This window comes from Periplaneta americana, chromosome 15 (assembly GCF_040183065.1).
Source record: "Periplaneta americana isolate PAMFEO1 chromosome 15, P.americana_PAMFEO1_priV1, whole genome shotgun sequence".
NCBI lineage: Eukaryota > Metazoa > Arthropoda > Insecta > Blattodea > Blattidae > Periplaneta > Periplaneta americana.
The window spans coordinates 72,966,201-72,992,377 of record NC_091131.1 but is presented as its reverse complement, the minus strand read 5'-3'; the positions used below and the strand labels follow the sequence as shown (position 1 = coordinate 72,992,377).

The 26,177-nt window shown below is 35.9% G+C and overlaps 1 protein-coding gene across 1 annotated transcript in view; it reads right to left on the bottom strand.

Moving 5' to 3' along the window:
• LOC138715132 (telomerase-binding protein EST1A-like) overlaps positions 1-26,177 on the bottom strand; it is a 230,256-nt gene that overhangs the window by 179,012 nt on the left and 25,067 nt on the right. Inside the window, exons 6-13 of the mRNA XM_069847672.1 lie at positions 24,782-24,952; positions 22,988-23,107; positions 20,288-20,477; positions 17,592-17,885; positions 16,072-16,182; positions 15,063-15,293; positions 12,941-13,002; positions 10,461-10,606 (exon numbers count right to left, since the gene is read on the bottom strand). Coding sequence (XP_069703773.1) covers positions 10,461-10,606; positions 12,941-13,002; positions 15,063-15,293; positions 16,072-16,182; positions 17,592-17,885; positions 20,288-20,477; positions 22,988-23,107; positions 24,782-24,952 — 1,325 coding nt within the window. The remainder of the gene's footprint in view (positions 1-10,460; positions 10,607-12,940; positions 13,003-15,062; positions 15,294-16,071; positions 16,183-17,591; positions 17,886-20,287; positions 20,478-22,987; positions 23,108-24,781; positions 24,953-26,177) is intronic.

Below are 26,177 nucleotides of genomic sequence, written 5' to 3'. Positions count from 1 at the left end.
TGAAGTTGCGACGCACGAAAAGGTCTTGTTAGCGTATCCAATGAGAAATGAGCACAGCAATGTTGGTAATATTCGCCATACACATTTCCTTCAATACAGTCTACAATAAATAAAAAATATTTTCCTTGTACCAAAAGGGCAGGCGGCGAAAAATTAAGGATTGTGACAAGGTTAGGATGGGTTAGATAAGGGAATGAGTAAGTGACAAGAGGCGAAATTTCCCTCCATTAACCCTACCAATTATACAATTTTTCAATTCTACAACTTCAGCTACAAACCATTCTAATAGAATGCGTCTCATGCAGCCAATCAAAACAGTTTTAATGGATGCTCACCCTGGTTTCTTCATCCACGAAATGGGACCTGGCTCTATCAGGGGCTGAGGCAGGATGGCCTATCTGTCAGCATCGGATTCACGAATACAACCCAGGCCACCTGTCGGACTTGGACAATTATGTCATATGGGGCGCACAATGAGTCGAAGCATGTCTAAGTGTATGGACATATCCTGGTCCAGCCCTCGTAAAGCCAAGATAGGGATTTCGCTGGAAGTATAATTATTGTTAAGCTGTCATTAGCATCTTGAAATTTGTTGGAGATGGATGTCAGCTCTCCTTTCATTCACCTGAGTCTATAATTCGGGTGACTTCGGTTTTTCTCTCATGTGGTGACGCCTACAGAAGTATTGCTTAAGTGTCGTCTGTCAATGCAATGCTCCAGTAAAATGCAAAAATCGTATGAGAAAGTATGTATACATTTCGTTTCAAGTTCACCAATTAATTACCTTGTGCACAGTTGAATGAGAAGTTATTCATGAATAATAAACTAATACGAATAATAATAGGTGTATCTGCAGCAAGTGTTTACAAACATTAGAACGTGCATGTAATAGAAAAGCGTAGCTAAAAAGGAGAATCCTGCATTTTTAAAAATAAGAAGTCTATATGCTATATAACAGCAAGTTGTTCGGTTGAGCAGTGAAACATACACAGTTGCTTATTCTTTCAAATCACTCTGGTTATGGCTGGCCACAATTTTCGTGGAACCAGCAAAGTCACATTAATTTACACATGATTGACTCTGTAACTTGGCATTATAACGAAAAAAACTTACCATTTAGTTGTTTCGAACAGCCGCTTATTTTCCAATATAATCGCACAGCAACATTACAAAAAGACGCGGTATTTCTAAAAACATTGCATCTACAAAATGATTTTGGTGTCATGCAGCACACAGACTTGGATGTTTTTGTGTGTAACCATAGAAACACGTTCAATAAATGCTAGTAAACAATATGGTATACATTGTCAACACAGGATGTTTTGTGTGAAACGTTTTTATTAAACTGACAGCACTGTCATTGTACAATGTGAGTCTTAAAGTGAATTTTTAGTGTGGAAAAGTTTCACGACAATCGAAAATTGAAAGACTGATGAAGAAATTCGGGGAAAAACATGTTCCGTCTTAAGACAACAAAAAAGGTGTTTGCAGAGTTAAGTTCATTAAAACACCTGAAAACAATGCACGCATACAGCATGTGCTCACTCATAACCCAGAGAAATTTGTCAAATGTCTGCCACAACAACTAAGTTTAAAACAATCATCCACTTCAGCGTCGGGTTGGTTGGCGCAGTTTGTATAGCGCTGGCCTTCTATGCCCGAGGTTGCCGGTTCAACCCCGGACCAGGTCGATGGCATTTAAGCGTGCTTAAATGCGATAGGCTCATGTCAGTAGATTTACTGGCATGTAGAAGAACTCCTGCAGGACAACATTCCAGCACACCGGTGACGCTGGTATAACCTCGGCAGTTGCGAGCATCGTTAAATAAAACATAACATTTTTTTTTCCACTTCAGAAGTAAATAAAAAATAAAAATAATCTGAAAATCCTATTTACACATTTGGGCCGTCTGTGCATGGTCAGTACGTTATTTATAACTGAAACTTGGAAAATTCAGGTGGCCCAAATTTTGTTTCTGGGTCTATACAGTGGTGTGCTACTTCATCAGCTAGAGTTATTGGACCAATCCTCTTGAATGACACTTACTGCACAGCACTACCTTGTAACTCCTTAATGACTTCGTTTCAGCTCTTTATGGTATAGGAATAAACACGGAAAAAACCATCCTCGACTACCCGAATGAACACTTCCGTGACAGAATATATCAATACTGTCAAATCGTCATCCTGAAGGATTTAATGGAAATCCCTTTGATTATTATATTTATTACTTCTGGGATTTACTAAATGAAAACATATACAGGGATAATCCAGATATGATTGAAGAACTAAAAAAACTATTACAGCTATTGTGGAAAGCATATCTGAAGAAACACTAGCTCGAGTAATGAACAACAGCTAAGATAGACGTTTGCAAATGATGTTGGATGCAGGAGGATTACATATTGAAAATTATGTGATTTGAATAAATCTGACATTGTATGTTGTTGTTGTTTAGTCAATTGTCCGAAGACAGGTCTGAACCTCACAAGTGATACCAACAAGGCACCACTTATGAGGCAACTAGGACAGTTCCTTTCCCTCTCCATTCCATACATCACCAACTAGCTATATTCAGGTCAAGTGCCTATTTTCTCCTCTCTCAATTAGGATAAAGTGAAAACTAATTTTAGATTTTCATGATTCATACAGAACTAGGCCCCTTGGAAGGATTTAGAGCGTCCAAAAATGATGTTACTCTAACATCACTGATTGAAAGCAAAAAGACACAATATCTGGTGGGTGGATGGACAGCAGTGTGCAAAATTTCTACAGCACAGCTGGTTTGGTAACATCACAGAGAAACTTCATGCCTAAACAAAAGCTGTCTAGAAGTACTTTGATTCGAGAGTAGCTAAAGGACTTTTCAAATATACAATCTACAATAGGAATATTGTTTTCTATTAAATTTGTAACAAACCGCTAATAATTTCTCAATTACTTTACGAAGTATGTAGAGTAATCGAGTTGAATTACATGCTGCAGCAAATTTAAATAACATTTACTTGTAATTTCTAAATGTGTACTTAGATTTGTAAAATAGATCCTAGAACTAACACTCAATATTAAAATTGTGTGACATTACATTTTTGCAGACAAGAATATCAAATTATTTCAAGAATTTGAATATAACGAATTTATATGGACTTTTCTTTTTATTTTAGATTTTGCAGGAGAAGAAATGCATCATGTCCAAGGCACAAGGCAATTGGCTACAACTCGTCAAAACAGAAACAAAAATACCCTCTTAACCCAAATTACTCCAATAACTGCAATTGTTAGCAGGCCTACCTTCAACACAGATCTTTGGCGAGCTCTTACAACAGCTAACATTCCAAGGAATGCAGTTCAAAATCCAAATTTTCAGCAGTTTCATCAGAAACACTGCAAACAGTCAATCTCATCTCAATCAATATAAAAGTAAACCTGTTTGGATTCTTGAATATAACAACTAGCAGCGCGCACTCATGCACACACGCACATACCTGAACGGATAGCAGCTTTGAAAATGAATGCCAATGTTGCTTTGGTTCAAGCAATTCCCAGTCAGTTTCAAGATGGTACCATGACTGCACAGAGACAGAAACTCTTGCTCTTCGTTTTGAGACAGATAGTGGTCAATCAATAAAAATGAATGAGGAAAAAAAGGTCTAGTTATATCCCCATAATTCCATATTTTATGGAGAAATACAACTTCAACAAAGTGAAGGTTTTGGATTTCTTGTTGGAGCTCAAGGAGTAATTTTATCGAAAATTTTAGACGACATTTCAACCTTTCTATAACTCTTTGTGTTGATATTACATTATTAATAATAATGATAATAATAATAATAATAATAATAATAATAATAATAATAATAATAATAATACTTACTTACTGGCTCTTAAGGAACCCGGAGGTTCATTGCCGCCCTTACATAAGCCCGCCATTGGTCCCTATCCTGAGCAAGATTAATCCAGTCTCTATCATCATATCCCACCTCCCTCAAATCCATTTTAATATTATCTTCCCATCTACGTCTCGGCCTCCCCAAAAGTCTTTTCCCCTCTGGCCTCCCAACTAATACTCTGTATGCATTTCTGCCTGCCCATCTCAAACGTCTGGATTTAATGTTCCTAATTATGTCAGGTGAAGGATACAATACATGCAGCTCTGCGTTGTGTAACTTTCTCCATTCTCCTGTAACTTTATCCCTTTTAGCCCCAAATATTTTCCTAAGAACCTTATTCTCAAAAACCCTTAATCTCTGTTCCTCTCTCACAGTGAGAGTCCAAGTTTCACAGCCATACAGAACAACTGGTAATATAACTGTTTTATAAATTCTAACTTTCAGATTTTTTGACAGCAGACTAGATGACAAAAGCTTCTCAACCGAATAATAACAAGCATTTCCCATATTTATTTTGCATTTAATTTCCTCCTGAGTGTCATTTACATTTGTTACTGTTGCTCCAAGATATTTGAATTTTTCCACCTCTTCGAAGGATAAATCTCCAACTTTTATAGTTCCATTTCGTACAATATTCTGATCACAAGACAATCATATACTTTGTCTTTTCGGGATTTACTTCCAACCCAATCTCTTTACTTGCTTCAAGTAGAATTTCCGCGTTTTCCTTAATCGTTTGTGGATTTTCTCCTAACATATTCACGTCATCCGCATAGACAAGAAGCTGATGTAACCCGTTCAATTCCAAACCATGCCTGTTATCCTGAACTTTCCTAATGGCATATTCTAGTGCAAAGTTAAAAAGTAAAGGTGATAGTGCATCTCCCTGCTTTAGCCCGCAGTGAATTGGAAAAGCATCAGATAGAAACTGGCCTATACGGACTCTGCTGTAAGTTTCACTATGACACATTTTAAGTAATCGAACTAGTTTCTTGGGAATACCAAATTCAATAAGGATATTATATAAAACTTCTCTCTTAACTGAGTCATACGCCTTTTTGAAATCTAAGAATAACTGATGTACTGTACCCTTATACTCTCATTTTTTCTCCAATATCTGTCGAATACAAAAAATCTGATCAATAGTCGATCTATTACGCCTGAAACCACACTGATGATCCCCAATAATTTCATCTACATATGGAGTTAATCTTCTCAAAAGGATATTTGACAAAATTTTGTACGACGTCAACAAAAGTGATATTCCTCGAAAGTTACTACAGTTAGTCTTGTCCCCCTTCTTAAAAAAAAAATAATAATAATAATAATAATAATAATAATAATAATAATAATAATAATAATCTGTGGCACCACAGCTCTTGAAGGGCCCAGACCAACCAGCCGGCTCCTGGTTTCATGTTCACATCCCGAAGCAGAGGTGGACGATCATCCAACCAGAATGGAGGTATCGTGTGGTTAGCACGATGATAACCCCAGCCATTATAGCCGGCTTTTGCAACCGGATTTCACTACCTATCGTAGCTCCTGAAGTGCATCACAATGCTGGGTGAGCACCGGTCCCATACACTGGCCAAAATTTCATGAGAAAATTTCTTCCCCCATGAGGACTCAAACTAGCGCACATTCCGTAACTAGAGTCCTAAGTAAGATGCCTTAGATGATATATTATCAACAATTAAGAAGTATTGCCAGATTTTAAAATCATCGTTTTAGTTGTCTTCATAAATTGTTGTAAATTGAAAAAGTTTACCAAGTCCTTTGGAGCTACTGTCGATGGAAGGCAATTGCTAATAAATAAATTTTCATAATCTGCCATTATCACTATGCAATTGAAAGGTTACTTATATATCGGTTTCAATTCCTACCCAACTTGAGCATTTTTTCAAGGTCAAAAATTACACATACACTACTCAAAAAAAGTTTTGCACCACCCGCATATCTTGGGTGTTTTTGGTTATATTTATGTTTATGTTTTCTTGATCAGTAGACATTGATATTGTCATAGTAGATTGCCACCTGTGCATTGAGAGCCACAGTTTGGTATATACAGTCATGAAGCTTGAGTTGTGAGGGTGTTAGGAACAATAGACTGTGCTGGTACTGTTTTGCATTGTCTATAATGAGGCGATATTAGCGATCCTAGTGGTTAGCAACTATCTATGGATGCATATTTACTACGTATTGAGCTTCGTGACTCTATATACTAGACTGTGCTAAAGCTTCTGGCCTCGGTGTGTCAGTAGAGTGCGCTGTGTCTGGAATCCTGAATTGCATTAAACAGTGCTCTGTTCAGTTTGTCAACATGCCTAGAAGGATCATCAGCACGTTTACTCATGCAGGTATCATTACTTTGCGACAAGAAGGGTTGTCAGTGAGGGAAGTTGGCCGTTGAGTCAGCATACACCATAGCGACATCATTAGAACATGTCAAGGATATTGTATTACTCAAAATGTCCAAGACATGTCTCGCAGTGGTCACCCTCAGTCAACAACAGCAGCTGAAGACTGATACCTACGAATTATGACTTGCAGGAACAGAGAAAAGAATGTCACGGAACTGCATAATGCCTTCCTGGTGGAAACTGGGATGAGTGTGTCGAGTTCACACAAACAATTTAGTCTCCAGACATCCTATACTAACACCACTATTACAACCTCAGCACCACAGCTCCAGGAACAGATGGGCAAGAGAACCCCTGCAATGGGACCTGGATCAATGGCGTAAGATCCTCTTTACCGACAAAGTACAGGATTTGTCTGACCCCTGACAATCATAGTAGGAGAGTGTGGAGAGAACCAGGTACCAATACACGACTCAGGCACTGTCATCAGATCCAGCAGAGAGGTGGATCAGTGATATTTTGGGCAGGCATCATGTACGGATGTCGGACACTGCTTATCGTCGTCAAAGGTACTTTGAGAGCTGCCCAGTACTGGGACAGGATTCTCCAGTCCATTGTTCAACCCTACAGCCAATATATAGGCGATGGATTTGTCTTCCAAGACAACAACGCACAAGTGCACCACGTCCGTCTCATCAATACCTTCCTCCAGGAGGCTTGCATATAAAGGGTGGAATGGCCTTCAATGTCACCAGACATGAACCCAACTAAACATGCTTGGGTCATGTTGAAATGTGCAGTACGACGCTATAGAAACCCACAGCGCACCCTACAAGCCCTCAGGAGAGCCACTGTAGAAGAGTGGGACTTGCTTGACCAGCAACACCTCAACCATCTTGTGGACGGCATGCTTAGGAGGAAGTAAGCATGCTCCAATGCAAGGGGTGGAGTAACATGATACTAGAGTCACCCAGAAGGAGTTTTTGATTTCGACAATTAGCACAGAAACACTTTCCAGCTAATTTCCTTTGTTTTGATTAATTGTTTGTACAGTAAAATTTGTGTTTTGTTTTCATAAGATGTGTCAACTGTGATCAACACACTTTCACCAAAATTGAGATGGTGCAGAGCTTGTTTTGAACAAGAGCAAAACTTTTTTTGAGTATTATCATAGTCACAGTATGTCCATTTTCAATGTAGTGCCTTTAAGAGGAAATGGGTACTTGATAACACAGTGCATGAGAAATAAGATTGTGATTAATACTTATTGAGCGAACATGCATGTCTGGAGGCTCGGTGTCACCTTGCTCATAATCCAGGGATGACGTAAGGTATCAAGCACTCAGCATTATTACAATTCATATCGGATCATATGCCTGCATTCCAAGTACAGTGCACTGTGCTCTGTTTTGTTCACAGTTCAGCAATGTAAAATATTAATTGATTAAATTTTATATATACTCATATCATTCAATTATCTCAGTAGTTATCTGAAGGCAGTGAAAATAGTAATGATGAAGATGATTTAGATGTTGTGGAGACCAACAGGGAGTAAAAGAAGGTGCGATAACACTGTAGTCTAGCACCACAAGGCAGCAGGTAACATCAATCACAACTTTATTTCTCATGTACGTATGTGTTGTTGTTGTTTTCTAATGCCAGGCATTTGACAATGAAGTCATTTGACCTCTTGCACTCCAATATTTTTCAAAGATATTATCATGACCAGCCACTGAAGCACAGATTTGGAGATGTTCCGAATCCATTTCTTGGTTTGAGTTGCACAATGGGCAGTTAGGGGACTGATATATTCCAATTCTATGCATGTGTTTGGCCAAACAATCATGGCCTGTTGCCAATCTAAATGCAGCTACAGACGATTTTCGTGGTAAATCGGGAATTAACTGTGGATTTTGATGCAGAGAGTTCCATTTTTTCCCTTGGGATTGTGTTATTAAATTTTGTTTGTTGAAGTCTAAGTATGTAGATTTAATAAATCTTTTCACAGACTAATATGTAGATTTAGTAACAGGTCTGTAAGTAGCAGTGCTGCCCTTCTTTGCTAAAGCATCCGCATTCTCATTTCCCAGGATTCCACAATGGGATGGTATCCATTGGAATACAATTCTTTTATTGAGTGATATTAATTGAGAGAGCATTTTAGTTATTTCTGCTGTTTGAGATGAAGGTGTGTGTTTAGAGACTATTGATAGAATAGCTGCTTTGGAGTCTGACAATATAACTGCATTCCTAAATTTATTGATGTGGCATAGAAGATTCCTGAGACTTTCCCTTATTGCAATGATTTCACCATCAAAACTTGTTGTTCCATATCCAAGAGATCTATAAAGTGAGAAGAGACAGCACGTAACACCTGCACCGGCACCTTGTTCTCTGGAGCTCAAGGATCCGTCAGGCTATAAATGAAGCCAGTTTTGTGGAGGGTACCTAATATTAATTAATGTACGTATATGCTCTCATATTATCATACACCTTAATGCAGTAAACTAGGTCATTTGCAACAAAGTCCTTCTCTCACTTGAATTTGTAATGCCATGTATTCTTGAAGGACTACATTCTTCGAAATACGTCAGTGAACTAGGATTTTCTGTACACTCTTACATTTACTTCAATAAATTGTTAACACTATAGATCAAATGGGGTGTAAGGGGTAGTGATGCGCCTCCTATAGCCTCTCCTACCCAATTCCCAACCTCAACCTGCCCGTGGTACACCCTGCTTTTAACAGATGAGGATCTGGGGACCCAGTCACAGCGGTATAACTGTTTCATCTAAAATGGAGGAAATGCCATTTACATATGTGCTGGCCTATCACAGCACAACAGCGTCCCTCAGTGGCACATGAGGGAAAGGTCGGTGGATCTAAATAACAGCTATTTAGTCCTCCTGGCTAGGTCCGAAGGACCCGTTGACCAACGATAGGTGTGGTCCCCCTTGCATTATGGGGGGGTTTAAGTCGGGTGATGTAACTGCCACATTGTAAAAACTGGTGCCCGTTAAGTAAACAGTTACATGAAAGCCACTGAATGAAGATCACTTGAAGACCTGTGAAGCATTAAGATCAGAAGAAACTACAGTTCAAAAGTATTGGAAAGCACGACTGCTAATGGCTTCATTGCCAGATTGACGACGACGACAGATCAAATTCAGAAGAACTTACAAGAACAGGGATACAAGTTGGATGAAATAAACAGGAAAAAGCTTGGGAAGACAGAGACTAATGGAGGCATATTTGGAATCGACCTTCCGAAAGGAGGACACGACACTATTAAGCTTGTACAGTGTAAAAGTTTTGTCACTGCTGGAAATACCCACCCTACTGAAAACTTAAGATATTTTTATGATTTTTTTTTTTCGGGAAGAAACTCTAAACTCTCTACTTTTTATTTCCCTGACCATGAAGGTTCTCCAACACTGCAAGTCTCATCCCCTAACCATCACATTCTTCGCTCGTTTTAAATTCACAAATAATACATTCTTATTAGGAATAAATCTTGCAGTATGAAATCAACATCCTTCAATAAGTGCAAAGGTAAAAATTATTGCCCTGTCGTGCTGTTTGATATAAGCGTTGTTGCACAAAATATTTTTCTGTTCATTCCACACAGTAATTCGTGAAGTATTCCACATTGTTTATGAGATATTTTTATTGATGCAGCTGATTTACTCAACATCACCAACATCTTAGTCTACCAAATCTTCAGGTGTTAACAATCAACCAACCACGCTGAACAGAAACAAAAATTGTCTGGTATTTTAAAGAAAATAACTTTAGACTAACAAAGATACTGAACAATATACATACATTTTCATTAAAAAATCTTGACATAAATTACTTCACAGGTTCGCAATAATTTCTCTATACTTCGAATTGGGAGAAAAAAACTAATATTTGTTCCGATTATTAAATCCAATAATTGGTACAGATTAAGTACTAATATAAATAAATTTCACCAAAACACTCAGGCATTCATCTATGCCTACAAAGTGACATATAATGAATGTAAATACAAGTTAACACGATTTTAATTCCGTATTCAGATCTGGGAAACAACTGAAATTCCATGATAGAAAGTATACACAATCTGGCGAATAGTGTAATCAAACATATGATTCTATGATGGCAATGTTACTCAGTTTATTTCACAAACAGTATGAAAAAAAAAACATGTTAAGCAACACTCACCCTTCAGCTGTGTGTTTTCAATGGCGAACATGTTCAGTGCCAAGAGCTGTAGAAAGCGATTTGCATTAAGGGGAACTGGAGAATGCTGCAACAATGCCCGAAACTCCCGCAACATCTGCAATGCTGCTTCCTGGAACGTCTCCATCCTAAAACACAAATTTCCACGTATGTGTTATTACTGGAATTAATAAACAAATTAAATTAATTAAACCTTTTCCAGAATATTTTTAACATTTTGATCACAAAAGAGTTGTAACTACCCATTAGAATTGGTTTCGTTCTTCTATGAGCAGATAATGAGAATGTTGTTGTTTTCTAATGCCAGGCATTTGACAAAGTCATTTGACCTCTTGCATTTCAATATTTTTCAAAAGATATTGTCATGGTCAGCCACTGAAGCACAGATTTTGAGGTGTTCCGAATTCATTTCTTGATTTGAGTTGCACAATGGGCAGTTAGGGGACTGATATATTCCAATTCTATGCAGGTGTTTGGCCAAACAGTCATGGCTGTTGCCAATTTAAATGTAGCTACAGTTAATGAGAATGTTTTAATTCTTCTTTCTTAGTAAACGTGTCTGGTTATTAAGCAATTAATGAAGTCCATAGAAACATCTATATGTACCATGATTTTAGTCACAGCATCTATGATACTGAGATATCACATAGTGAATATTTATGTACATTTTAAGATATCAGATACCACTAACAGGAGTTAGCTGGCAGTGCTATCTGCACCCGAAAGTAGAAATTGTAGGCAGATCATGCTAACTTTTTGATAATTTTATTTACGATATTCGAATGCTATAAGATTATTTTATATGTCACAAACGGAAATGCAATACTTTAATGAAAGTCATAATGAGTTGCTGAGTTTGAAGAGTAGCCTATGCTGTAATAGACTGTAAGTATGGGTAATAGATTTTCAAAAATGATGCTATTATTAAGTTCCTTGATTATGCATCTTGCAGCTTGCATTCTTGCACTCCACCAACTGGCCTAGCCCATGAATATGGCTATCAGTGAATAGTTTCGTACAAGTATGCGAGAAATGCCCTTGAAGTGTGTGAATAGTAAAAACTATAAATGTAATGCTCAAAATGAGTTTTACGAAGCTGAATGATATTTCCTTATTACTGTATAAATTTTATACATTCCGAAACAATTTAGTTTTCCCATCCTATCAGTTACATTCCTATCTTTGCTACATAACAAAATTCTTACATTATACTTTAAATTCGATTTCCATTACTTCATTCGAAGGCACACATATCCTGACACATACCCAAATGCACGCACAGAATCGCAAATTAACATTAAATAGCTATTTGCAGGAAAAAAAAAAAATAGAAGAGTATAACTTAGAAGGAAAAAAGAAAGAATAAAGAAGGTAAGGATATAACAAATACAAAAAAATAAGACATTAATTTTAACTTTATAAATTGTATTGTTTAAGTAGATATACATATGTAAACAAAAATAAATATTAAAAGCATATAATCCCCATATAAACTCAGAGATAAACGTCAATTCAGAAGTTATTGAGAGAGCAGGTTGGCTATCAATACTCAAACTTGATTATATTAATCAGACACTGAATGTACTAACACTGCAGTGTGCTGTGTGGTATACTTTTTACACAGTTAACCTGTCTCCAGTGGATTGGTGGCCAAACACTGGGCTCTACTCATTATATAATTAGAATCATTAACCTAATAATATTTTAATTCTAAAGCACGAGTGAATCAAATGTTCAAATGTTATCAGACTTATCAGCATAATGAGTATTTAATATTATGAGATTACATAAAAAAATTACTTATTACAAGCCCCAAAGGGCCCTCAGGGACCGAATACCAATAGGGATGTCAGTCCTATGTGCTGGCCACCTTCACCCCCAAAGAAATACTCTGGTACTCATTTCTGTTAGACGATGAGTGAATTCCAGGGTCATATCACAGCCAGAACAATTAGATCAATGGAACAAATCCATAATTCTGTCAGGAATCGAACTTGCGACCACCCAGTTTGAAGCACAATGCTTACCGTAACTGGAAAAGTGCCATGTGCCACATGAGATTACAGTATGGACATGAAATAAGAGCAATGGAAGATTCTTCAAATATTAACTACAGAAGAGAAGTCACAGAAGCTTCTACCATACAAAAGAACCTCATATCATTCTGCCAGCTTCTGTCATAATATAAAAGAACATCACATCATTTCTATAAATTAATATCAAAAGTAAAATTCCCGAAATGGCTATTACATTGCCTGTCTACCATTCACACTTTAGATACAGACCAATGGTCTCGCTGTCTGACATCTGAATGACATTAAAAATTCCCAATGTGATACCTCGGTATAAGAGACGCCCCAAAGATATCTCTGTGAACTTCGTGTAATTAGTTAGCAATAACCGGACACTTACTACGGAGGAAAAAGTAAATCTTACTTAGAAAAAAATTAATTAGTACTTACCCAATTTTTGTAAATAATTTGCCATGGACATGAAGATAACTTGTTACAAATCTCTTGTTTACCTGTGAAAAAAAAAAAAAAGATAAAAGAAATTAACGTAATATTAAGAAAACAGATATCTGACAACAAAACTTTGCAAAGATAAAAAAAACTGCAACAGGTGAACAAAGACAATGGCTGAAACACTTCAGAAGCAAAGGCCAATAACATTTACTAAGGATATCCTTTGGAGAAGGATTGACCAACTTAATACTTCTCGAAGATCAAATTTAATTTAGAGAACTCCACCAGGGGCCAGACCATGCCATAAGATTAGTTTTATCCATGAGAAAAGAAAAATACAACTAACAATACATATACTTTGTTAAACGAAAATTTGTCATTACCGCAAAATAGTAGAAAAATATGTGATAACACTGATAACACAACATCTGAAAGCCTTTTTCTGTTCTTAGATTTCACGTAATTCAGTGAAGGAAATACAGCTTCAAATGTAGGTGCTTGAAAAAAAAAAGTTTGTGGACCCAGTTTCACAGCAATGGGTAATGTTTTTGTCACAGCAGTTTCCAAAAGACAACTTCAGTAACCTGAGATGTGTTGCTGAATGGATCACACTGAAGTGCAGATGACCTGGCTGAGATTCAACATCACACTGTACATGATTATTGAATAAAGAAATATAAAGGCGAAAGTTCTCAAAATACTGAATATCGGTCAGTTGAACTCTTAAGTCAACTCTCAAATAATTTCAGTAAAAAAAGACGGAAAATAGTAGCAGATTTGCATAACTATAATTTGTCACATTTAATTTAATTTACTGGTCTGACCCAATATTTTGGGTTTGCCCTGTGACACAGAATAGCATACAATAAAATTTAAAAAGAAAAATTATATAAACAGGTTTCAGACAAAATTGATTAAGACATAAGAAAAAAAATAGACCCAAATATAATTTAAATTGAATGTACACCATAAGAAAAATACAACTTACAATTGATTATGTCTAGTGACCAGAATATTGTACGAAATGGAAATATAAAAATTGGAGATTTATCCTTCGAAGAGGTGGAAAAATCCAAATATCTTGGAGCAACAGTAACAAATATAAATGACACTCAGGAGGAAATTAAACGCAGAATAAATATGGGAAATGCCTGTTATTATTCAGTTGTCATCTAGTCTGCTGTCAAAAAGTCTGAAAGTTAGAATTTATAAAACAGTTATATTACCGATTGTTCTATATGCTTGTGAAGCTTGGACTCTCACTTTGAGAGAGGAACAGAGATTAAGGGTGTTTGAGAATAAGGTTCTTAGGAAAATATTTGGGGCTAAGAGGGATGAAGTTACAGGAGAATGGAGAAAGTTACACAACGCAGAGCTGCACGCATTGTATTCTTCACCTGACATAATTAGGAACATTAAATCCAGACGCTTGAGATGGGCAGGGCATGTAGCACATATGGGCGAATCCAGAAATGCATATAGAGTGTTAGTTGGGAGGCCGGCGGGAAAAAGACCTTTGGGGAGGCCGAGATGTAGATGGGAAGATAATATTAAAATGGATTTGAGGGAGGTGGCATATGATGGTAGAGACTGGATTAATCTTGCTCAGGATAGGGATCAATGGCGGGCTTATGTGAGGGTGGCAATGAACCTCCGGGTTCCTTAAATGCCAATAAGTAAGTAAGTAAGTAAGTAAGTAAGTACACCATAAAGATGCTGACGAAATATCGCTACAGAAAATTTTATTATGGTGGTGACGATGGCATCTTGAAAATCTCTCGTCAGCTTGTATTTTTCCCTCCACTTTACAAAGGCTTTCGGAATGGTGCCTCTCGCTCCGAAGAAGAGACGTAACTGTGATTTTTTCTATGTTGTATTATAATCCTCATTGTTGTCGTCTTTGTGCTAAGCTATTATTGGCTACTTGTAGTTGATTAGCACATAAGTACTATTATTATTATTATTATTATTATTATTATTATTATTATTATTATTATTATTATTATTATTATTATTATTATTATCATCATCATCATCATCATCATAATTATCGTCATTATTTTATTATTATTATTATTATTATTATTATTATTATTATTATTATTATTATTATTATTACCTCAACACTGCTTAGAGTAGCAAGTTCCTCCTCTTCACTATCATTCCTCCGCTGGTCTTGCACTGTGGATGTTGTGATATGTAGTCGAGGTCGTCCACCTTCTGGATGTACCCAGTACTCTCTCCTCAATCCATTTCCACCAGATTCTTTCCCAGCACCTTCCTTTTCCTTCATCCGTTCACGCTGCTTTCCATCCCTCTCTTCTCTACGTTTTCTTTCTGCCTGTTCATACTAAACACAAAAATAAAATTAGTTTACCATATAAGGTGTTCATCTCTTTATTCAGTCATAATAAGTAAATTCATAAATAAATAAGAGAAGACTATAAGAAAAAAGGTTGATTTTATGTAAAATGCTGCATTAAATAATATGTCATTAGGACACCATTATTTGTTCCTGACCTCATATTTATCAACTATCACTGCCAAAAAAAATTTAGATTATTGTAATGAAATGGTAACCTTTAAGCAATTGAAAATTGTTCCATTCTTATTACACACACACAATTAGATGTGTATTCTGCATGCAAACATGGAAAAGAACTAATTCCTTTCAACTTCCATGTATATTTGAAAATAAGAGTAGGAAGAAATTTACTCGTGTGAATAGCAGTATTAAAATTTCATTCTTTTAACTATTTCTTTGTAATATAATGTACAAACACTACATCGGTATATTCTAAATAAGAAAATTTTCGAAGTAGTTTGCAGGACTTACTACTGCACAAAACTTGGAGAGACAAATTAAACCACTATGTGTAAAAAAAAAATGAACTTAGTACCTCATTTTCAGTAGGAAAAAAAATTAAAATGAATTATTTTTTTTTCATAATTCTTACAACCTCTTCATAAAATATATGCATAATATTCAATCACAGTCTATATGGCATAAACATAGCGGTTTTCTGTATTTCTATAACTACCAACATTCTCTTTGTTGTGGGATCCCAAGAATGAAAATAATTCAATTATTACATACATTTTTAAAATTTCCAGTTATAATTACTCACCTTCTTTCTACTCTCATCAAAAAGCGACAGGAGGCTCTCTCTAGCAGATTGGAATGGATTGGAAGCCATCAGACTCCTCATATAATAATATACTGCATCTAATTTTCTTCTCTGTCAAAGCAAATTACATAATTATATTACTTACAAAATACAGATTTGTAGAATGCAACAGAGATAAAACACTAATATTTACATAAAGTAATTTTATGTAACTATTATTAGATTTATTTTTATTTATTTTATATTCGTATAAAATATCTACTTAGCTATATAATCAATTTCCAACATCTTTCAAATCTTTTATCTGACACTGGCTTTATCCCATAGTCCCATAAGAGGGAGTTTACTGTATAAGTTCACCAAGAATATAAGTTCACCAAGTGTATGTCTGGTGTCAAGGATATCCTTTATCACCTATCCTATTCAACATCTACTTAGTGGATTTAGTAAAAAACTGTTTTCCGAACATGGGAGGAGTGATAGTAGGAGGAAGAAGAATAAAGTGCATAAGATTTGCTGATGATATGGTGTTGTTAGCAGAAGATGAGATGATACTAAAAACTATGCTACTGGAGCTAAATGACAGTTGTGATCAGTATGGGATGAAGATGAATGCAAATAAGACGAAGAGCATGGTCATAGGAAGAAAGATATAGAAGATAAACTTGCGAATTCTAAATGAGGCAGTAGAGCAAGTGGACGCCTTAAAATACTTGAGGTGTAGGCTATAAGCAGTAACATGACTTGCTGCCAAGAAGTCAAAAGGAGAATAGCAATGGTCAAGGAAGCTTTTAATAGAAAAAGGATCATCTTCTGCAGACCTCTGGAAAAATAACTAAGGAAGAGACTAGTGAAATGCTTTGTATGGAGTGTGGCATTGCATGGGGCAGAAACATGGACATTATGACGAAGTGAAAAGAAGCGAATAGAAGCATTTGAAATGTGGATATAGAGAAGAGAGGAACGTGTCAAGTGGACAGACAGAATTAGATATGAAACTGTGTTGGAAAGAGTGAGTGAAGAAAGAATGATGCTGAAACTTATCAGGAAGAGGAAAAGGATTTGGTTGGGTCTCTGGATGAGAAGAAACTGCCTACTGAAGGATGCATTGGAAGGAATAGTGAATGGGAGAAGAGTTCGGGGCAGAAGAAGATATCAGATGATAGAAGACATTAAGATATATAGATCAGACAAAGAGGAAGGCAGAAAATAGGAAAGATTGAAGAATGCTGGGTTTGCAGTGAAAGACCTGCCCTTGGGCAGAACACTAAATGAAATGGATGGTGTTAAGTAGCCTGTATTTATGTTCACTGTGAGGAGAAGCATTAGCACGTACAGCTAACAGATGTGTGAACATTTAAGTCACTGGCAAGGTCAGCTTAACAGTTGATTGTAATGAGTATATTCTTTTCATGTCGCTTGTACCTGCTTATGATTGTGTCACATACACTAAAATAATAGCTAACTTACAACTATTAAAAACTTCATTGATTACAAAATAGAAAGTCAAATTCACTTACAGCGTACATAGCAAGTATTGCCAACTGATTGTATGGGCGACCATTCTTTGGATTGATCTGATGTGCCTTGATATAACACTGTCGAGATTTACCAAAGTTTGATGTTTCATTAACTTGCTCTTTATATCTTGCTAGGTCTCCTAAAAATAAAAATATCTTTTGTGCAGATACCAATGCCAAACCGATGAGTCCAAGGCCCTTTGTTGATACATTATTTGGAGAGAGGTAAGTTTCCAACTTAAAATTATATGTCTGTTCCAATACTTCCAACAAATTTTCAAAATATGTCGTTCCCTGAAAAATAAGTAATAAAAGTTAAAAAAAAGTGTTAACAAATCGAAAATCAAGTATGATTATTTTGATACTTTCACAGTGTTCAACATGGTGTGAGATTTTTGGATTCCTGCACCAAGAACTATTCTCCAAGACTGGACCTCAAATTTAAAGTAAGATAGGTATGTGCTCTAGAATATGCCATTAGGAAAGTTCAGGATAACAGACAGGGTTTGGAATTGAACAGGTTACATCAGCTTCTTGTCTATGCGGATGACGTGAATACATTAGGAGAAAATTCACGAACGATTAGGGAAAACACAGAAATTTTACATGAAGCCTGTAAAGCAATAGGTTTGGAAGTAAATCCCGAAAAGAAAAAAGTATATGATTATGTCTCATGACGAGAATACTGTACGAGATAGAAATATAAAAATTGGAGATTTATTCTTTGAAGAGGTGGAAAATTCAAATATCTTGGAGCAACAGTAACAAATATAAATGACACTCAGGAGGGAATTAAACGCAGAATAAATATGGGAAATGCCTGTTATTATTCGGTTGAGAAGCTTTTGTCATCTAGTCTGCTGTCAAAACATCTGAAAGTTAGAATTTATAAAACAATTATATTACCGGTTCTTCTGTATGGTTGTGAAACTTGGACTCTCACTTTGAGAGAGGAACAGAGATTAAGGGTGTCTGAGAATAAGGTTCTTGGGAAAATATTTAGGGCTAAGAGGGATGAAGTTACAGGAGAATGGAGAAAGTTACACAACGCAGAACTGCACACATTGTATTCTTCACCTGACATAATTAGGAACATCGAATCCAGACATATGAGATGGGCAGGGCATGTAGCACGTATGGGCGAATCCAGAAATGCATGTAAGTGTTAGTTGGGAGACCAGAGGGAAAAGACTTTTGGGGATACCGAGACATAGATGGGAGGATAATATTAAAATGGATTTGAGGGAGGTAAGATATGATAGAGACTGGATTAATCTTGCACAGGATAGGGACCGATGGTGGGCTTTTTGAGGGTGGCAATGAACCTCCGGGTTCCTTAAACGCCATTTGTAAGTTTTTGAGGGCGGCAATGAACCTCCGGGTTCCTTAAAAGCCATTTGTAAGTAAGTAAGGTGTGTATGTATTGAGGGGGGGGACGAGACTATCAGGAGAAGAGTCGGAATCATAGATGAAATGCAGCATTGGTTGAAGGACTAGAGGATCAGCTTTGTATGCAGGTAACCCGGATTCGAATCCCAGCAGGTCCAAGTGGAATTTGTGATTGACAAAGACAGTGTTCGGTTGTAGGTTTTCAGGGGTATTCCCGTTTTCTCTACATACATTCCACCATTGCTCCATTAATAATAACAATAATAATAATAATAATAATAATAATAATAATAATAATAATAATAATAATAATAATAATGTTCATCTGTTATCAGACAGTATATCTCACTTGACGATATGTGCCAGAGGATAAACAAATTGTTTGTATACTTCTGAAGTCTGATTACTGAAATATGTTACTAGTCAGCAATGTATTATCTCCTAGCTTAGTTGCCCTCACGAGTGATGCCTTATTGGTGTGACTTATGACGTTCCAACCAGTCTTCAGACTGTTGACTAAACATACATCATGTTATAGAACAACAAACATTCTGCAACATAGCTGCGGCCTTTTTAAGGGTATGTACGAAATAATACAAATAACAGATTCATCAGCCTAATGAACTTTCAAGGCAACCACTTTTATCAATTTCACTATGCTGCCATCTAGCGACTCCAAAAGATGTCACCCTTATGAAATTGCATGGAGAAACTGTATTTCCATCTAGCAGTCATTATCAAAAAATGTCTTTTCGACGGTGGAGGCTTTGGCGGTGGTTTTCATTTTATGTTGCCATTTCGTAACATGGGAATGGCCAATTTGACATATACAAGTGATAAGGGACAAAACCAAAAATCTCACACAAAAGAAGAAAATGATTTCCCAAGTTTCCACTTGATACATTATGAATAACTTCAAAATGATTATAAATTGTAGATAAAAACTCATGTTTTAAAAGACAATCAATCAAATTCCACACTGTCCTAGTTGCACTCATTTTATCACTAAAATTGCAAGTATTATAAAAGTCTGGATTTAGAAAGTATAATCTACAATTTCAATAGAAAAATTCTGTATATGCAAGCTAATTAAAATTGAAGAACTGTATAAATAGGTGTTGAAAAAGAAATGTTTTATACAAATTACAAATTCCGTTGTGTACTTTAGTCAATTTCAAAATATAAATGTTTAAATACACAGATTTAAGTAGCAAATTTCATGTCTAAAAATCTCAATTTACAACACAGAACAGAATGTTACTTCCACATTAATATACAATGACTGTACACATAAAAATAGAACATACCTCCTCAATTAATTTAAGCATTATCTGTTTATAATGCTCTTTATTCTCCACATCTTCTGCCACACCCTTGCGCAGGAGTTCAATAATATTATAAAATAATATTTTCCACAAATGTTGCTCAACATTTTCTGCCTGACAAAATATTAAGTCACTTATAAGCAGTGTATGGAGACATCGCTGAAGAAATTGCCTGTGAAGAAAAGAAGATTACAATTAGCAACATTACAAGAATTGAGTAAGTCTGCAAAAACACAAACATTATTTACATACAATTATGATATGTAATCAAACAAAGGAAAGCTTATGGCTTGTAGCTAATCATATTGCACATGACACGTCTCCTGTCCTAAATTATTACATACTAGAATAATGATTCTTCCCAATTTCACATTAAAACACTATTAAATATAATTTATCTATTATCAGGCAGTACATCTCACTTGACAATGTGTCAGAGGAAAAACAACTGTTTGTATGCATCTGAAGTCTGATTAGTGTAATATGTAGCTAATCAACGATGTATGCAATGGAGGAGGAAAAGAACTGGCCACCCTACCCCATTATCTCCTTGCCTAGTTGCCTCATAAGTGGTGCCTTATTGGTATCACTTGTGAGGTTCAGACCTATCTTCGGACAGTTGGCTAAACAACAACAAAATATAATTTCACTTTGTAAAGCAACATCGCCTTGAGATAAAATGCATAATTTTTCGAGATTCCTAATAGTTCAGATACGACCATCGTGAAGTTCTGACCTTATTTCACTGACAGTTCATCTAGTATGACATCACACTAGGCATGCTATCTGTAAACACAGAAGCATGGGAGTTTGTATTATGATGTGATTCTGATTTAAAAGCAAGCATTAAGTGGTTTTAAAATAAAAGTCATTAATGTGAACCATTAATAAAACATTATATTTTTGTGTTACAACGTTTGAACTGGTGTCACATTGTCGTTTGTGATTTGGTGACTTGCTGTTACAAAGGCAGCAAGTATTTTTAGGTTATGTGAACCACTTGAACTTTTATAACATTATATATTCAGTTAAAGGTATTTATTTTTGTTAGTGGTACAGGTTGTAATTTATAAAATGGGACGAATGTGTAGTGTATCAGGTTGTGCATCTAATTACCATTTAAGTAAGGAAAGACTCGTTTCAGCATTTGCTTTTCCTTGTGACAAAGAAAGACGAGAAAAGTGAATCTGTGTTGCATACAATGCAGATTTTGAACCCAGTAAATATGCTTATATTTGCATTTTATAATCATTTTCGAAATGAAAGTCGAAGAAATGGGCATTGATTTATATGATAAATGTTGTTGTTGTTGTTTTCTAATGCCAGGCGTTTGACAATAAAGTCATGTGACCTCTTGCCTTCCAATATTTTTCAAAGATATTGTCATAGTCAGCCACTGAAGCACAGATTTTGAGGTGTTCCATATCCATTTCTTGGTTTGAGTTGCACAATGGGCAGTTAGGGGACTGATATATTCCAATTCTATGCCGGTGTTTGGCCAAACATTCATGGTATGTTGCCAATCTAAATGCAGCTACAGATGATTTGAGTGGTAAATCGAGAATTAACTGTGGATTAGGATGCAGAGAGTTCCATTTTTTCCCTTAAGATTGTGTTATCAAATTTTGTTTGTTGAAGTCTAAGTATGTAGATTTAATAAATCTTTTCACAGAGTAATACGTAGATTTAGTAACAGGTCTGTAAGTAGCAGTGCTGCCCTTCTTTGCTAAAGCATCCACATTCTCGTTTCCCAGAATTCCACAATGACAAATGTACTAGGCTATATGTAATACAGAGATAGTAACTATTGTCAGAAAGGTCTGCCATATTATAGGAAACATTTTGAGGGACTACCCATTTTGGGAAATAATTGAAGGGGTGAAAACGATATAGTCCTAAGCGACAAAGACAAAATTTAGCAGGAGAGAATATTAGATCATTCATTCATTCATTCATTCATTCATTCATTCATTCATTCATTCATTCATTCAGTGTTCTGCCCAAGAGCAGGTCTTTCACTGCAAACTCAGCTTCCTCCAATCTTTCCTATTTTCTGCCTTCCTCTTCGTCTCCTCATATGATCCATATATCTTAATGTCGTTTATCATCTGATATCTTCTTCTGTCCCTAACTCTTCTCCCATTCACCATTTCTTCCAGTGCATCCTTCAGTAGGCAGTTTCTTCTCAGCCAGTGACTCAACCAATTCCTTTTCCTCGTCCTGATAAGTTTCACAATCATTCTTTGTTCACCCACTCTTTCCAACACAGCTTTTAACAATTGTATTATTTGAACAATATGACAAGCTATCTAGGAACAGTTGTTTCTCAGAGAAGATTCTGTGTATGACTTCCACTTTCGTAAAATGATACTGCTAAAAATACGCTCAAAATGTGTAAGTTTATTGGTGAAAAAGGCAAGAATCTTAACAATACATAAAACAATTTGTTTAATGGAAGTCTGAAGAGCATATTAAGAACCATAAATTTTCAAACTTCCAAAGATTCTTAAACGATTATTGCCTTGAAACATATTCCAAAAATGTGATAAATATAAAAAAATTAAGTCTCTAAACAATTAGTTTATAGAAAGATATTATCAGAACACAATGTGCAATGCTCATTTCCTTACGATGCCATCATATCCTCTCAAAATGTTCTTTGATAAATAAATTCAGTCTCACCTAATGCCAACCACTTGATTCCAATACTGCAAAATAGAACCTGATGACAGCAACCACTGCAATTCTGAATCAGCTCGTTCAATATCCAGCAGAAGATGAGGTTCACTTGCACTTCGAAAACTGCAAATAAAAATACAGACTTTTATTTATAAAATTCAGTTTGGCATCAAACAGTACATGCAGAACAGGAATCACTGAAGTTCCATCAAAGTTTTGTTAGCACAACATTTTTTTTTTAATTACTTAAGAAATGTAACTATCAGTTACTATACTATGTATTCCCCAACCAATCTTGTTCCTCATGTAAACAAGGGGTAGAGAAATCTTTTATGATAATAGCACAGGATTGACAGAAAGAAATACAAACATTCTTGAATTCAAAAACTGTATATAAGCTTATGCAAAACTTAGATATGAATATTGTGTAACCTGTAATCAGTAAGCTATGATCACCTTGCAAGCTTCACTATTTTAATATATACAGCGATAATCACTTAATTATTTTTAACTTTAATACACATAAGCCTACCTCATTCAGACTCCTGCAGTTCTTCAATACCCAATAAGAAACCTTTTTCTTCGCTCACTTCCTCGTCACTGATAATAACAATCCCCTCTACTACAGTGTCAGCCAGACTGTTTTCTTTAATTTTATTAGGTGTTGAACACAAGTTGACCAATTCTCCACAGTCACTCTTTGAATTGAGGTTTGCAATAAAGACCTATAATTTTTGTGAGTTTGAAAGTGCTATTGTTCCTACGTTGCAAGAGAGAATGGTGTGGAGAAACAGAAATATAAAATGTGAAGTGCAGTCAAAACCCCCACAGCTCCTAAGATGAATAACAATAACAGAAGGCTTGTGTTGTGTTACCTAAATCATGGTTGCTTATACTAGTTTCTATGTTTTAAAGTGACAAAACAGAAAGTAGCTCTATAGATGACAGGTAAGTACGGGCTAGAAACATAGCTTGTACAGCATTGTCACATTGAGTGAGAACATAATTTTTGACTAGAGGTTATAATGTAAAAATTCGTCTGCTAGCGACAAACTGGCAATACAATACAAACCGAGTGCTGTACGATCCTATGTTGTTTGGCGGGACTATGTTGCCAAACTTACGGTGCCAGGCCACATGCGTTTTATGTAGTTGTTTTTGTGTGTTGCAACATTGTCACTGTTATTCAGAGTGTAAAAGTGTAAATCGTAAGTATATGAAATACTCTGGCATACATGTCCTTTAAATATTTTGGTGAAAACTGCAAAGCCCTTAACTCAATTTGAACTTGCATCACGACTACGTGGCAACCGAGCCTCTATTGACAGCTACATGATGTCACTTCCTGTTTAGTCGCCTTATAAGGTGGAAACTAGTGTAAACTAATAATTCGTTTGCTATATTTGATATCCTATTAAATTCATGCATAAAACAGTACCTGTTTGATTATAAACCTCAACCAATAACGTTCATTTACTCAAATTACTTTAAATTATAATTATGTTTCATAACTTATAAATTAATCAAATTAAAATGCATTAACGAACTTCACGTGTCACTTTGTTGTAATATTTCCATCACTATATGACACAAATATTACTATTAACTATTAACCAGAGAACTACTTTCTGTGGAAGCATATGTATATATCATCCTACCTCCAATTATGAAGAGTGTACAAGGTGACTGCCATTCCTCTTTGTTTGCAGAGGAACAATGTTGGTTGGGACACAGAGTAAGTATCACACTGCTTTCGTTAATTTTGTTATGGAAAGGAATTACTAACTGAAGCCATACCTCTTTGAGTAAGGATCATACCACGTAGGTCGAGTATTTCCAAACTGGTCAGTGACAAATGAAGATTGACCCATACCATCTGGACACTGAGACATACCAGCATATTGAACATAGCCATACTCTGGAGGAAGAGCTCCAGTTGAAGGGAGTGGTGGAGTAATGTCACTCTCCCTGTAAACGACAAAACAGTTTTTTTTTATTACAAACTTACCATGCATTCCTTGGTCTGCCATAAAACAAAGTATACTGATCAATTATAATATAAAATATGATAATTGAATTTAACAAATGTGATTGCAATTGAATAACAAACAAACACTAGAGATATCAACTTCAAAGCTCTTCAAGAAAACAGATGGGGTATTCATATCAGTGCCCTTTAAGAACTTTAGAAAAGTTACTGGAAGACTCGTCTAATTTAATCAGTGAGTAATTACTACTTGTAGGCCTACTAAATTTAGGAGTCTTATGTAAAGGAATACTTAACACAGGTTCCATGGGACAATTATATCCAGAAAGATAGTTCATTTTTTTTATTTTAGTAGGTTATTTTACGATGCTTTATCAACATCTTACATTATTTAGCATCTGAATGTGATGAAGGTGATAATGCCGGTGAAATTGAGTCCGGGGTCCAACACTGAAAGTTACCCAGCATTTGCTCATATTGGGTTGAGAGAAAACCCTGGAAAAAAGCTCAACCAGGTAACTTGCCCCGACCAGGAAACGAACCCGAGCCACCTGGTTTTGTGGCTAGATGTGCTAACCGTTACTCCAAAGGTGTGGACAAGATAGTTCATATTCACCATGTTTTACATAACAATATACCAGTAAACATTTTTAACTTAATACCTATATTAAGCATCTGAAGTCTGAACAGTGTAATATGTAGCTAATCGGTGATATATGCAATGGAGGGGGAAAGGAACTGGCCACCCTACCCCATTATCTCCTGGCCTAGTTGCCTCATAAGTGGTGCCTTATTGGTATCACTTGTGAGGTTCAGACCAGTCTTCAGACAGTTGACCAAACAACAATCTATATTAACATTTGGCAGTATTTAAAATGAATAAAAACTCTATTTCTTTAATTGACCCTAGTTTTCTACGTTCCCTTTTACACAGAGTGTCTCTGTTGTTACGTAAGATATGAATTAATGTTTATTTTACTGTCAGTTCTACCTCCCCCGTCCACTACAGTATAACTCTCCCCTGGGAGAAAAGGGTTTGAATTCAATTCTGACTTCCAAGTATCAAAACTGCTAAGGTGTTGAATTTATTCCCATTTTGACAATATTCTTAGTTTCCTTTCAAATGTGATTAATTAAGTTTATTACTGAAAACAAAACGCAATCCAGAAAATACTTTATGAATACCCACAGTACTGATAGTTCACC